At 43.9% G+C, this 16,110-nt stretch overlaps 1 protein-coding gene across 3 annotated transcripts in view; it reads left to right on the top strand.

Annotated features, from left to right (window-relative positions):
- LOC144823869 (uncharacterized) overlaps positions 1-14,290 on the top strand; it is a 63,361-nt gene extending 49,071 nt beyond the window's left edge. For 2 of the 3 annotated variants that reach the window (XM_078682749.1, XM_078682748.1), the window contains exon 5: positions 10,365-14,290. In XM_078682749.1, coding sequence (XP_078538875.1) covers positions 10,365-11,201 — 837 coding nt within the window. In that variant the 3' untranslated portion in view covers positions 11,202-14,290. The remainder of the gene's footprint in view (positions 1-10,364) is intronic. The other variant, XM_078682750.1, reaches the window with a different exon arrangement.
- Positions 14,291-16,110: the final 1,820 nt, after the last annotated feature.

Genomic DNA, 16,110 nt, shown 5'->3' with positions numbered 1-16,110 from the left:
CCTTTTATTCGACTTCTATTAATTAATGCATCACAGATAATAAATCAGTTACCCATGAGTGAGCCTCTTTAATTTTTTTCGTGTAGATCATGCTAAAAATCTGCAGCTATCGATTCATTGGCCCACTGAGCCTTAACTCGAAGTTAAGGCTCAGTGGAAAGGGAGAACTAGATACTGGAATTGGCAAGACCCTCAAGGCTTTAATAATCCATGCTTCTCGACAATTGCCTTTAGGTCTTCAGAGAGCGTGTCATGAACAGACCTTCAAAAGTATTTAAGATAACAGGCGCAGAGGCGCTAGCAGCAGCAGTAATGTCATGAAACTATTATGCAGGAAAACAACAGTGACTAATTAGGAATTGAATCACTGCATATATAAAGCTGTTAGCAAACTCTCTTTATACTCCAAAGTTATAGCTATAGACAAGTCTTCGAACATACTAGATAATCCACTCTAAGACTGGGGATATTTGAAAAGAAGCAGAAGGGAACCGTGGCCGGTAACCTCAAGGAATCTAGAACTGGGGGAAGCGAGTATTTGTCAGCACCAGGAACCATACAACCAATGAAAGTTGCAAGACATCTGTCTTTTCCTGCTGCCACTACCTAAACTGCCCTAGAAGTGCTCAACCCTTCTTCTGTTTGGATGTTCCAGGTACTCTGAGGATTCTGCTTGTCTGTGCTGTAAAAGTCCCATCTTTACATATGATGCCCCAGCTGCCACAGACCAGTCTTTCATACTTTCGAGCCAGTTTGTCTCGGTGTTATATTAGTGGGCCCTCAACTATCGCTCTAATGCACTGTTCCCATAGTCTTCGCATAGATACTGACAGGTAGGATGTTGGGAACGCTCTAATTTATTCATAATTTCCTCCTTCAAACCATGTTGAGTAATCCGAATTCTTTTCACTTTAGCTAGTTTCAGCGCCTATTATGAAAACGGGTCACATACGTCAAGACATCCATCCCACCTTGATTAATATCAAACAGTGCTTCCTTAGCAGAACATTCCAAATTGGGACGTTGAAATATTTTATTAAACACTGGTGAAAAGGTGTCATATTAGTGCAAACAAGCATGTGAATTTGTTATCGAGTTGACTATGCCAAAGCAGATTTAGTATGGTATCCACTTTGACTTGATCTTGAACAAACTGTGGACAGCAAAAAGCAAAATATATCGTAAGATATTCCAAATATCTCTTCAACTTCATAGGATCTCCAGAAAATGCTGATTACTTGCAGGGACCTCTGAGATATCTGCTTACCAAACCAAGTTTCTATGTACGCTGAGTTCTCAGGATGCGGTTCTAGGTCCTGGAATGGATCCATAGTGTTACTAAAGTTAAAAATCTGTCACAGACTTGATGCTTGAACGGTCTGAAGAGAGCCCTTCTAGATTGCCCAGGGTGAGTCATGCTGGTAGCCATGGTGTCATCCTGCACAGAACATTTTAAAGGTGTCAGGGGTCTCCTTAAGAGGATCCCAGTTAGGAGGAAAAACCCACATTGGAAAAAACCTCCTTGACAATCTTAGAATTTTTGAGTTGAAGATAAAGATCAATAGGGAAGTGTTTACCTAACCACCAAACACTCCTCATTTTAGGAAGGACATAAGAGCCTCGCGACCTCCAGTAGATGAAATATGAAAGCAAGGGCCAAAGATCAGGACAAGAAAACAAGGGAGTAAATGCAATGCAATGCATCCTTCTGGAAAATCTAATAAAATATGGTTCCAAATGTACACATGGAACTGACACTATTTTGAAAGGGCTGCCTTCATCTTTGTATGGGGACTTGGTGGATGGACGACTACCTTGGAAATACTCCGATAATAAGGCTCGTACATTCCCCCATTCCGGAATTCATGGTGTTTACTTGACAAACGAAGAAGCCCAAGTTTAACATCTTTTGCTGAGCGCTGTAATCTCACCGCTATTTTCATTCTGTGCTAGAAAACGCTCGCAGACCAACACTTTGAGTGACAGCAATCTCAGAGATACCTGAGCAGACAAGACGAAGCAGGTGCTAAACAATGCACTGGACATTGTAGCTCAGAAGATGCCGCCTGCAAACACAAGCTATGCTCTTTCTTCTTCTGCCAGCATAGGTCCACCAATAATTTCTTGCCTCTCCATTTAGCATATGTGTAATAGTCTTTCTTCAAGACTTTGCAGTTCTCATTAGACCAGGCATTTTTTATAATGTATTCCTTCTAACCAGTGTTATTCAAGGCTTGTGTGTTTTTAGGATTTTTTTGTGTTTGGTCTGGCAAAAGATGAACAGATGCACATGCAGGTCACTTATCAGCATACAGTGAGTGGTGGTGATGCTGGATTTGTCCTCTACAGCTGCTTTAAATAATCATTCCCAGTATTATGATGACTTGGAGCTCCAAAAAGAAGGTAAACGGAATTTAATAAGTGGATCTTGCATTACACTGAAGGGACTGGTCACTTCACAGCTCGTGCTGGCGCCAGCTCACCAGTTGAATGTTGGTAACAGGCCATACGAACATATAAAGGTAATAGAGGGGTGATTGTGGGAGCGGGAAAGGTGAGGCAAGACAGGTAAGACTTCTGGAAGATATTAAATGATGTTGCAACAATATGCAGCACTAGGGAAACAAGTCAGTCAAAAATGGAACATTGTCAGACCCCGTTTGGGGGGGACAGGGCAGGCAAGGTCTTTTGAGCCACAACTGTGGTGGCTGGGGTTGTTTGCCTCTGGTGTCCTGTGTTCGTCCTACTGTGGTTGTGTGAACTGGGCTTGATACAAACTTTCCACACTTGACTCTCAGGTTCGCGAACACAACCAGTCACAGGCTTCCTATGGCAGTATTACGGGGTGGGGATGAGGGGAAGGCAGACAAAAACTCAAACTGCCCCCCAAAAAAAGGCACAATAACTTACTGTCCAGCCAAGTACTTTTCTTTAAAAAAAAAAAACAAGTACTTTCATTGTAATATCACAGCAAAACGAAATACTATATTCAGTAAGGTGGATTTAGCTACATGGTTCTACAAACCTATCAATCGGGCACAAGCCAGATATGATAATCCTCGCAGCATTTGCAGTGGTGTAACACAGCTCCTATAGTTGCCCACAAAAGCTACAGTGTCTTAGCCACGATAAAAGGTCATAGGGAAAAACGGACACAGTTTGGAGCTTACTATCATTGTTGGTCAACAATTACCATGTTAGTAAACCCTTAGGTCAGTTTGTTTAGTTCTTGAGCAGTTCACACTAGCAGTCGGTATTCTCTCTAAAGTGTAGACTTATCTTGGTGAGTTAATGATACAGCCTCTGTCTTTGAGCTCAGGGCCTCTGTTATCTATTTGCCGGGACAGGGCTCTGAGACTGGCAGTGCACTTGTCGCAGTGCACTTGTCGCGTTGCACCGTGAGTCGTCTCATCAAGCTCTGAATTGCTGACAGCAACCTGGCCCTTTGGATATTGCTCACAGCAGTAACGTGAGTAAGTTATGGACTCTTCACATAGTTCACAACATGAACTATGCAGGGAGGCTAGTTAAACCCTCACACATCTGCTTGGTGCCAGTTGCATTCCTGGTACACGCAGGCTTTTCTGTGCACTCTACATGCTGGGAATTCAGCTGGCTTTCTGCTCCTGGACAGTGTCTCCTCCTGCAGGATCAGGTTAGGGCTTCCCCTCTCTTAGTAGGCAGGCGGGCTTCTAGGCTGTAGAAAGACACAGCTTCTCTGGCAAGTTTGCAGACTTAAGGTGATGTCCCCCCTCCAACCACCCACCCCCCAATCTCTTAACAGTCCGTCTGTCATGCAGTCACCAGCTGTGGATCACAGCAGCTCTTAATGTACTCTGTGGAGCATTACCTTCCTTGGTAAAGAAGAAATTGGAAATGGAACCAAGTGATGAAAGTTTCGGTCCCACCGTTTTTTCGCTATTATTTACTTAATGGGATTTTCTCATGTAAACACAGGTAATAAACGAAAAAGAGACGAAAACATATCACAGCGATATATAACACCAAAAAGATCAAGATCACTTTGTATTATATATGGTAGCCATTTTACTTAACTGCACAATCCAATGAAGTCCGTTCACCAGCTGGCCAATGTCACTGCACCACGTGTAGAAAAAAATAAAACCTGCTATAATTCTCCTCAATACTTAATGTGTGTTATGTGTGTAGTTCCCTGGCGTACATATTATTCAGGTAATCCTTGACCATCCATTAGTTAGTTTGATGGGTGTTTAATTTCAGGACTGACAATGTGACGTTTACTAGGATTGTTTGCCGCAGGACGCTTATAATCTTAAGGTGTGTTTGCCGGAGGAAGTGTAGTGGGATATGTCTGTAGTTGATTGTTGGAATAGATTATAACTGCCAACGAGGCCTTAACCGTAGATATGATATGCATGGCACTCGACGTTTGGCCAGCAGAAGGGCCGCTGTGGCGAGCCAACTGACATGCTCGGGAAGGTCCATTCTGTATCCCAGTAGTGATAGCGTGGAGCATGGCAGATGCCTCATCTCGGGCATCGTAGAGACATGGCAAAGATCTCAAGACTATCTTTATTTCAGGGCATCTGCTAGCTAGATGGGGGAAGTCTGCTACTGTGACGTTGCAGCATTTGGAATAATCCCTTATACAACATTTCAGTTGAGTTAAGAGGGTACTGCTGTATACTCAAAGCAGGAACTTAAAGTGGATGCAGTGCAGCCTAGAATCAGGGGCTACAGTTTGTCTTCCCCCAGCAGAAGCACCATTCCTTGTCTGAGATAGTACACTGAAGGTCTGTTACTCATTTCAGCTTTGCTACTAGGGCAGTGATGGGAGCCTCCAATGACAGTGTGCTTGTTTGTTTTAAGGGTTAGTAGGTGGGACACCGTTTTGGAGGTAGAGTTTCCTGAGCAAAGGAGGAAAAGGTTGCTCTGAGCGGATGCGCAGAGTCTAAAGTATAGCGTTTTCAGAAAAGTTGACATACGACAGAATAAGTTAAATCAAATTTTTTGAAAATGTTTTACCTTGCACTTGCCGCATCATAGCGAGCCTCGTAGCGAGTGGTTTTGTTCATATTATCCCCTCACATGTTGACTTCTCTGACCCCCGTCCCCACACCGCCGTTACCTGTGCCGGCCCCCACTGCACACATCATATTATAGGGAGGTGGGTCTCACTACAGCAATACTAGGAAAATGTTCGACAAATAATAGGTTCCACCTTATATAAGCGTCTAGAGTGAACATACTAACTTGGCATTCATTTTGAAGGGAGTGCCTATGATGCTGAACAATGCAAGATATTGTTTTAACAGCTCTTTAAGCAGTAAAGCAGGTTATTTTAAAATACTGGATGAAAAATCAGGCCACAAAGTTAGAGGAATTGACTAAAGTAGTATGGTCACATTGAACAATATGGAGAGTTAACCATTCAGTCACAGTACCAAAACCAAATGGTGAGAATGTACAAAAAACACAGATCAGAACAGACCAAGAGAACAGGATGACCAGAAAAGAGGATTACGGTTCTAAAAAAAAAAAAAAAATCAAGACTTTTTTAACTTTAAAGTGGAGCAGGAGAGAAACAAGTGGGATATAATGCATATACTTAGAATGAGAGGAGGGATAGAGAAGACTGGAATGAAAATAAATACACTCAAAGTAATCAAGAAGAACACTGAATGAAAAGAGATTTTTAGAGCAGGAGTGATGTAATATGGATCTATCTCCGGTGTTCAAATTGCATTGTTTACACTTATTGGTGTTCAACGTAAAATAGAGAAGTTAAAAATCAAGGAATATAATTTTACAAACAAAGCAGATATAACTTTTGCACACAAACGATTTCCTTTCTTATGGGGTCAAGCTCAAAATATTTGGATTTCCTTTGCAGTCGTGTAGTGTGGCTTAGATGTTGTGCTTGCCTGTGAGCTGGGACAATTTAAGTTATGTTCCTTATTTAAAGGGATGCCCTGCTTATCCTGCACATTTCTTCTGCTCCCCAGCCTCCCTTACCTAGTATGCACTTGAATACAGTTGTTGTTCCAAAGTAACCCTTTTTTTGGGTGTTCTCTCACCGTTTTCATTCTTTTTGGGACTTCTCTGCTTGTAAACTTGAACTCGAACACTGGGAAACTGCTATTATGTGATAGAGTATGTGCTCTTACCCTTCAAACATATCAAAATTGACTTAAAACCTGATTGGCACATTGAACTTTTCTATAAGGCAAAAGTATGATGCAGAAATACACCCCTGGCATGGAAAGTTAAATGTCACTTGTGAACTGCGTACCTACTGTGCCAGTAAAAACCTGGCTTGAGGTGCACCCTGTATAGCCTGACTGCAGTAGATTACATTTTGAACCCTGCTCCCCAGACCTGGTCCCTCAGCGTTACTCTTTAACGTGGTGTTCCGGCCAAACTTGTCCAGTCACCACATGGTGGAATTTTTTTGCCGCGAGGTTCCAGAAGATACGAGTGTGAGCGATATCTGGTGTTTGCACGATTTTCTAATGTGGGCAGTCACGGTCCGAGAGCTGCCGCTTGAGTAGATTGGCTGCAGCTTGAGTAGATTTTCTACTAGAGCTGCAGCAAAATCAACTCAGATGGCCTTGTGCTTTTACGCAACGCATGGTGCTGTTCACGCTGATTTTATTCTTCGGAGTTCATGCTACCGGCGCTAAATGGCAGTGCAAGCTGCATATTTTGCAACCGTTAATGGGATTCCGTGGAATTTTGCTGAATTTTTATGTAACTCTGCAAAAATCCACAGAGCGAAACTCTGAGTTCTGCCCACCCCTAGTCAAAATCACCATTTTGTCAGGCTGAAAATCTTATTTTTTTAATATACTAAACTAGACCACCCTAAGCATACCTTGATGCCCATAAGGTAGGGCGCATATTATTTGAGTGGGACATGTGACATTGCAAATGGCATATTCCACCAGTTACTAGGTCCAAAATGATATTGTAACTGGTATCTAGAGAAATGTCAAAATATAGATTACACACTTTAATCTGAAACCTTTCATCTGTACCGGCTTGAGACTCAGATCAAAGGCCTATTTTTATATGTAATAAAAGCTCAATCTAATGGTTATGTAGGATTTTCATTAAATATAAGAGAAATGTAATTTTCTGAAAGTTACTCTTGCCCTGCCTAAAGCTGCTTCAGGATAATTTACCTTAGCTCTTTAGCAACTGTTCAGCCTATACTTGGCCTGAATTCGATGTAAAAGAGGTGTGAAAACTACTCCCAGAGCAGACATAATGGTCTTGAAGTAGGGAGGCGTTTTTTCCCCTGCAGGAAGACCAGTTGAGGAGGGCCAAGGAACTTAATCAACTTCAAAGGAGTACCACGTGACGAGCAAATGTGAGGTGACATTCGAAAGGCCCCAGATTTTGTTGCCATTGTCAGACTGGCACCAAACCCAAAGGCTGGAAAGCTACCCCCAGAATCCGGTTTGAGTAACCATAAAGGAGGGCACTGCTTATTACCCAGGACACATCTCTGACTCTCCACAAAAAGAGAGAGTTTATTTTTCTTGAATTTTGAGAATAAGGGGTGTGTGGGATTGTTGACAGTAGGGAAGCAGTAAATGCTGAAAAAGTGGGTAGGGTTGCTCCCCAGAACGTTTACCCAATTAGTTAGGGGTGTCCAGGAGTTTGCCCCACCCATTAACTGGCACCAGGCATAAACGTGGCACCTTCTGAGAACACTTCCTGGGCCTACAGAAGATTAGAAGAGGACTGGACCTGCTGTCTGTGACCTGAGAGGAGCCCTCTGTAACTCTTGTACCTGGTTCAAAGAAGTGGCCAACCCCATGTGTGGCTATAGGGACACAACATGCTGCAAGAGGTTTTTTCCTGGAAGTGCCCATCTGATCAGCGGTAACTGGCCCTGGACTGGGCTTTGCTGTTGGCCTCTGCCTTTATCCTGAGATTCTCTAAGTGGGCATTCAGAAGAAAGTATGGAATCTTTGTGAAAGTTTTCTTCCATAGCTTCAGGAGATTCTGTGGGAAAAAGTACCCAAACTGCAGTTCCATGGCGTCTGATTACATTTCAGCTTCGTCCGGACACAACCCTTGGCAAAGCCAATAGGCCTCTCCTATGCAAGAGCAATTGACTTTGCCAATGTCTTTTGTACATGTTGTGCAGGAACATGACTGCTGTGCATCATGACTAAAAGTTACTTAAAAAAACACTATGATGCAGCCACCGCTGGCCGCTTCATAGTGTTCTTTTTCTGATGGGAGATGGGTAATGTGGACAACTGGAGGGAGGGTGAGAAGGAATAGTGACCACAGGCATCTGGGAACCAAAAGCTAAAGAAATATAAAATAAGTATTATGACCCTGCCAATGCTAACTGCGTCATAGTGGGGGGTTTTCTTCTTCTTATGGAAGAGGATGGAGTGGGAGGGAAGAGGCAACAGCCACAACATGGTGGGACGGAAAAAGCAACAAGAACAGTGGGAGGAAGTAACGGGAGGAAAGAAGCAACAGGGACAATGGGAGAGTCCGGTGGGAGAGTAGCAGCAACACGGGCAACGGGATGGGGTGGAGAAAAAGCAACAAGGATGGCAGGGGAAGATTAAATAAAATAGTACCTTAATCAGAGCACCATCAGCAGAAGGACACTAATCAGTACTTGGTCTATGCTCCAGACGAAAGAACAGGAAATGAAACCGGCAAATGCTGACCAATTCGAAAGCAGCAAATAAGACTGCCAATGCATGGTAAGCAATGGGCAGGCTGGAAGCGAGCTTCTCCTAGAAAACAATATCTCTCCAAAAGGAGAGCGAGAGAGCATGTACTGGTATAGGTGAGACCTATAAATGACTAAGTCCAATTCTGCCATAGCTGGCGAAACCAACCTGCTTCAGGAATATGGCCCTCATTTCCATGGCGGTGGGTACAGTTTCAGCGGAGGCCCACTCAAGGAGGATTTTTTCTCAAAAAAGTGACAAAATCCCTTACTGCATGGGACTTCCAGAGTTTCATCAGGACCAATCCACTTCTTGTATATGAACAGGGCTTTATTGCGGTCGGCCTCAAATTGGCCTTTGGCACAGGTCCACTACTTCCTAAAATAATCCTTGGTTCTTTGTGCCTTTCTGCAACTTTTTCACTTAAATCTTCAAAAAATCATATTTACAGTTTCCCCTATTATATGTCATAAGTAAATATATATATATGTTATATGGAAATAAGGAGAAAAATGTTATAAGTAAAGTAATACCAAAAGTAATACTTTACTTATAACATTTTTCTCCTTATTTAAAAATTGGTTGTGGAATATTATTGTGTTTGGTGTGACTTTTTATACTGTGCAAATGATTTCAAATTGCCTTTGATTTAAACGTGATTGCTTTGTGTCAGGTTACCCGGGATTGAATACAGGTTTATTTTTTGTAATTTGTGTGACATCTAGCAGCTGGTAGCCTTCTCTTTGGACACTTGTCCACCTCAAATGATAATCCACTTTCTTAAAGTTGTAAAGCTAATAATTCTGCTGTCCTTTAACCAGTTATAGTCATGAGCCCCTCCGTTTGACCCTCACTAATCTAGAACTTTACAAAAAACTCTATACCCCATTTTAGATCATAAATTAAGCTTATTCTCGGCAATGGAGCCCTCCTTAGCAAGAGTCACCATATATTTGAAAAAATACAGGTGTATCAACTTTAACATTTATGGCAGCTCTTTATTTCCATCTGTTGTCTAGATTGAACACGTTTTAAGTTTGAAAAATGTCTTTAGTACTCAAATATAGACAATAGAGGCTGTATGAGTACTGTTAAAAACCATCCTTACAACACGGAAGCCTTGCATTAAGCCTATAATTGAGTGTCCATAACTCTCTGGCCTCTGCTAACTTTTGTAGGATTTATTTTCCCTAGTTTGGTTTTCAGGACTACTCCAGTTACCTTTTGCCTATAATAGAACATGCATATTATGAATATGAGAGTTAAAATGTTAACCGCCTATAGCCAGTGGCTGACTGTGCCAGATTTTCTTGTGCTTGTAAAAAACTACTCTTAAATGTTCAGTACTAAGAAGTACGCAATGCATGCTAGGGATTGCCGGAGATTTCCACTCCCCGGTACCATTGATGAAATTAGTAAAATCTCAAAAATATTATCCTTTCAAACGTTCTTTTGCCGGATGCTAATGGGAAGGGTGGCTTACCATGCAGAACATGCCACACCTTGACATCTCCATTAGATAGTGGCTGCAGAAGAAGCATTGACTGTGCACCTCATTCTGGGTGCTCCAGAAGGCTTAGTGGCATGAAAGTAGTAACTTAATGTGTGACTCAAAGAAGTGTCTCCCATAGCTCTTCATCTGCGTTCCCTAATACTTGTTTCCTTGTTTCACAGATGGAGCAGGCCCATAGCAGTGGGGCTGCAAGTAGCACGGGCTCTCTGGAGAGAGCATCCCTCTTCTGTGCTACAGGCTCGAGCACTGCATCCAGCCCCATTGAGCTGATTTCCAAAACCAAATCCTCCAGTCGATTCTCCCTGTTTTCTCCACCATCATGGAATGGCAGCTTTGAGCAAGATGCCCTACCACCCTCTCGCACAGGCTCCAAAACGTTCCTTGGCTACAGTCGAAAGGGACACCTAAGACCTGAAGAGATGGAGGACACAGGGTACAGGCAGGAGCACTTCCAGTTTTCTGAGCCAATCATAGGCCGGGTGACAGACTGCATCTACCTGGGAAACATGAACGCAGCCTACAGCGGCCGAGCTCTCTGCCTGCATGGCATTGACAGCATCATCGACATGAGCAGTTTACCTGGGAACCGTAGCCCCAGTGTGGTCCCTTGTACCTGCTCCCGAGGCGGGCGCCACAGTTGGTCCCGGCTGAAGGTAGACATCCAAGGGCCACCAGAGAGTGAATGCGCTGCCTTGCGTCAGCGTGGCTTTAGTGACGTCAATGACTGCCTGGAGGCATCTGCTGAAAAGAAAAAGAGGGTATTGGTTCACTGTCGAGATGGCTACTCACTTGCACCCACCTGTGTCATCCAGTACCTTATGGTGCGCCGCAGCATGCGACTGCTGGCAGCCTATGAGATGGTGAGGGCCCGGTTCCCTGTCAACATCCGCCAGTGCCACCAGGAGCTGCTGGTTAGCTTGGAGCAGTCGCTCTGGCCAGGAGAGACGGACCCGGACAGTTTTAAAGGAGTCCTGTCGCGGAAAACAGCCTGGACGTGACCAGGTGGGAAATGAACTGATGGGATGAAGGATATTGAAAGTACTAATTCATGGGATAGGTATTTCCCTTTTCTGGGCTTGCAGGGTTCACTATGTTTGGGGGTGGGAGGACACAACGGGATATATGTTTGTTTTTTAATTTTAATTTTCTTCTCTTAACCTTTGAAAAGGAAGATTTGTTGAATGAACCAGATGATGAATAGTGAGCTTGCTAGCCAGGCTGTGCATTACCACTCTAGGCGCACAGCTTGGCACCTCAAAACAGTCAGACTCTGGGCTGGGGAGGGTTTAATTGTTGAAAGATTTGGATTTTGCTCTAGAGGAAGATTTGCCTTCAGATCTTGTGCACCTGACACTTTTAGTGTCTTCAGAACTCTGCCATTGGATGTCCTCCCCAGCGGTGTAAACTTATCAGAATGGCTGTCGAAGGTCCTGCTGTTGAACACTCCTGATTCTGTGCCCTAGGGCATCTCTTCTGAAACTTACTAGATGTGAGGGCACTCAGAGTTTGGATATCAGCCAGCATGAGATAGACTGAGGCCTCTTATTGATGTATGTCAATTGAAAACCTGCCAAACTAGCCCACAAGAAAGCGATCACTTGAGGGGCGAAAGGATTTTTACCTGCAATGAGACCATCGTCCATCATGGACCACTGCCCAACTGGAGCAACCTGATAGCGTGGGTTGTTCCTTGAACCCTTGTCAGGTGTAAGTATTGAATGGTGTCAACTCCAATGCAGTGCCCGCCCTGGCACGGCTCTGGCGGCAGAGGTGGCCACTGTTTACAGACACACTTGCCTGGATTGGTTTCCGCCACAATTCCCTCATTCATTTCCAGACCCTGTAGGATGCTGCCAATGGTCCCTTAATTTGCACTTTATCTGGATGGGGTGTGCGTGTCGGGTGGCCTCATTTAGCGCTATCTAATGTGGGGCTCTGGGCTCTATCCTTCGGCATGCAGTGAGCTACGTAGACAACAAACTCTGCATCCATAGGCTCTGGCTGGGTCACCTGTCAAGAAAATGTAAGAGAACAGCCTGACTGAAAGACTCTTCCCCTGCTGTAACATCTGTGGCTCTGTGCTATAGGTCTTAATATGCGGTGCTCTTGGCTATGCTTCCCTTCCTGGGGAGGTCTTTGACTGGATGAGCTAAAGGCAGCCTTGGAGGATCAGCTCCTCACTTCAACTCAGGTTGACGTTTATTCTTGAATGATAACTATCTCCTCTGCTGTGGTGAAGGTTGTTTGGGCAAGGAACTACCTTGCCAGCAAACGTGCCTGTGTGGTAAGCATGTTTCTTAGAATAAACAAAATGGGAATGAAACAAAATGAAACTCTCACCTCCATTCTGCACACGTTTCAAGGCAAAACAAAGGCCAAAATGTCCCCTCGCAGGTATAAATGTGTGCTTTGCAGAATTTCCAAAAACCATATACCTAAGTATTACATTTGCAATCACTCCACACACAGTAGAACGTATTCGGGAAATGCTTGGGTATGGGCTAAGAAGTGAGTAGCCAAACAGTATTTCCAGGTGCGTGCATTGGTGTCTTACCGCTTCAGTGGCGTCTACAGTACTTGCGCTCTCGTATTCACAACCCTACTCATCATTAGCAATATTTACACTATTTGGACCGTGGGTACCGTAGTATCACTGATCACTGCCCAGTTACTGCCATGGCCAATGTTTTTTAGGGAGAGAGGAAATCACCATTATGCAGCTTGTGCGGTGAAGGCAAGGTGGACAATTCAGCACAATAGACTCCCTCACTGGACTGGCAGCTCGGACTCTTTCTGCGCCGCAGCATTTTCAGACAAAAAAATGTTATGGGCAATGAAATGGGAATGACCAGAAAATATGGCTGTGATCTGGAATCTGAAGCCCGCCTGTAGCAATGCAGATCGCGACTGTCTAGCCCCAGAAAGAAAAGATGGAAGGTGGAGTAGAAAAAAACAACTGTTCCTGAAGCTTGGTGTTGAGGGGTCCAGCAGAACTGGTAGAAAGGATAGGTCCGTATGGTGCACCATAACAGGAAAGAAAAGTGCAGTGAGATTGTAGGATGGTGAGGACGGTGCATGAAACTGAAATTAGGACTGCCCTTAGCTGAACCCTGTCACAGGCGTTGCAATCTTTGCATAGACATGTGCTCTATGGTGGTGGTGACCTTGCAGTACTGAAATGCCCTAGAACTCTTATGCAACTCTGTTAAGAAATAGGCACATCACCCTAACCCTTAGCAGCCACTGCCATTGCCAGAGTTTAAGCATCATGCCCAGTTTCACTGTCTGTTCCCTAAGCAAAATGCCCTTAGCACCTTTGTGAACAATTAATCGTAGTGTACAGTATCATTATGTTTGACCGCCAAATGAATAAAATGCCCTTACCTGTCACTGCCAAACGTTGGTTGTTTGTGCCTCATTAGTCTTTGGCAGTGTTAACTATTAGTCAGTCTACACTATCCTGACGTACTGCCTACAGTTGACATTTATGTGGAAACCACATGCTCCTCTGTTGGCCATTCTTTGGTGCTGCTTTGTGAGTGATCAGGAGCTATGAACAGTGGAGCCTTACACTCTAATAGGTGGGCATTTTAACTTCCAGTTATGAGCTGTTAACGGCCCTTTAAAAATCATGCCAAAGCAAATTTCCATTCATGTTTACTAGAAGCTGTAACAAGAACTCTGACCCCGAGAGAATTGACAATTCTAGCTCTCCTGAAATTCCCTGGTTGTTCAAACAGCAAAATCAAAACTGCTTTTTCAAGAGTTGGTTCTTTGGGCTACACCTGACCCCCTTTAAACACCTTCCAAACACCCAGCTCCTTTAGTGAGATGCGAAAGATCCTACCAATCTATCAGACTACTGAAGGCTTGTGAATGTCACAAGTGTGGCTATGGAGATGTTTGCATGATGCTCGAGGGAACCCACGGCTCACTTGGAAATGGATACTGCGACTGGCTAGCTACTTAAGTTCCTCGTTTGTATGGCTTGTTGTACAAGCCTGTGGAAATTTATCTTTTTTTTAATTACTATTGTCCATTTTGTCCACTCTCACCGTAAACACAATAAAATAATTTTTGCATCTCATTTTTGCTGCTGTAATTCTTTTCATTGTTTGACCTAAAGGCAAACATGTCAGACACAGTGCTGTGTCCACCATCCCACCTATCTAAAAGACCAGAAAGGGAGGAAAGTCCTTCTCCTACCTCGCAGCCAAGGCCTAGAACGACTTTTCTCTCCATCTCCGGCGAACCCCCACACTGCCCCAGTTTAGGAAGGACCTCAAGACCTGAGTCTTCGGATGATCCTAGCACTCAACGGAGTCGGCCAAGCGCCTTGAGACCCTGGCGGGTGAGTAGTTGCACTTTACAAAACCCCTGATTGATTGCTTCATAAGTGGCAGGAAGGTTCCCCAAGCTTTCTGAGCCATTGGGTGGTTGAAGAATTTGAGAGCTGATCGTGCCTAAGCCAGAGGTCTTCAAACTGCGGGGCCCACCCTCCTGTGGGTTCGGGGGTGACGCGATTACGTGAACATGAAGACCACATGGAAGCGAGACATGCGCGTTTTCAGGTTTTCTTCATTTCCATGCAGCAGTTAAAGTCCATAAAAAAGTGTGAGGGCGGTTCTAAGTTTCATGGGCCAGGATCAGTGAGTGAGAAGACTAGATCGAAGACATGAGCAAAAAAAGAAGAAAAAAACTGCTCTTTTTCACCTTCAGTTAACTGCATATAAAAAACATGCACACACCTCAAAATAGAAATAAATGCAAGTTAAGCTAATCAAAGGACAATGCATTTTCTACCGTTTGAAACCTGTTAGCTAATGTGGGCACTGCAAATTTCTTCGTGTGTGACCAGAAAGTCACAGAATTAAATCCTTACTGGCGCAGTGAGGAATAGTGAATTGTTTATTTACAGTGCTACAAGTTCCCAATCTGTCACAGAAAGCACTGGGAATGTCACTATTCTAAAACTGAATCACACAGTATTAAACAAGCAGCTGCAAAATGCTATTTAAGATAAAAACAAGTGCTTGAAAATGTACATTTTAGTGCTAAGTATTCAGACTATAGTGTAAATATTTGATATGTGTCCATTTAAAGGGTGTCCATTTAAAGGGTGCACTCCTTTTAGAGGACACATGTACTAGCTCTCAAAATAAATAAATAGATGTCACCATAAAGCTCCAAGTGACTCAAATAATTAAAACCTACATTGGCTCCAAAGCAGCCTCTATGTTTGGTGATTAACCAATTGCACACGTTTAGATTTCTTTCAGGTAGCGGGCACCTTGGTGAGACGGTGTGTTTCTTCTTTAACAGATCTCTATTTCTCTCTCTGTTTCACAGCATAGAAGTCCCCGCCCCCCCCTCCGCTCGTTCTGTGAGTGTCCAATGGAGCCCAGTTATGGCGGTCTTACTTTTAAAAAGAACAGGAGGACTAGCATTAGGGCTCAAATCACCATTTCTGAGCAGGAAACGGCCCAAGCAGCAGAGGAGTGTTAGGGGCAAGGGGCTAAAAGTATTTTTTCTTTTCTTCTTTCTTACACAGAGCCTGCTTTTGACATCCAGCCTAGAAGTGATGGCCCTGTTCAGTGGGAAAAGTAGACCGCCTGATTTGCAGAACTGTAGATATCATTTGTTCTGTTGCTGCTTTAGAGACCCAGCGCATACTTGCTGTGCCAGTGTTGCTTTGGAAGGGGAAAATTGAACAGAGGAGACAACTTGATTTGGGCATCAGAGAAATGAAAAGGGGAGAGTTGTGATGAGAGATTGGTGGGAGAGGGATACGGCGAGATGGGAGCCCATGTTGTTAACAAAGTTCGGAGGCCACAGCAAGGCAGTAGCTATAATTAGTGAAGCAGGTGCAGTGACGCTTTTGCCCAGGGGCCCGCTGCTTCACAATTA

The sequence above is a fragment of the Lissotriton helveticus genome, chromosome 3_1 (assembly GCF_964261635.1).
Source record: "Lissotriton helveticus chromosome 3_1, aLisHel1.1, whole genome shotgun sequence".
Classification (NCBI taxonomy): Eukaryota; Metazoa; Chordata; class Amphibia; order Caudata; family Salamandridae; genus Lissotriton; species Lissotriton helveticus.
The sequence above is the reverse complement of the archived record's forward strand: the minus strand, read 5'-3'. Positions and strand labels throughout refer to the sequence as shown.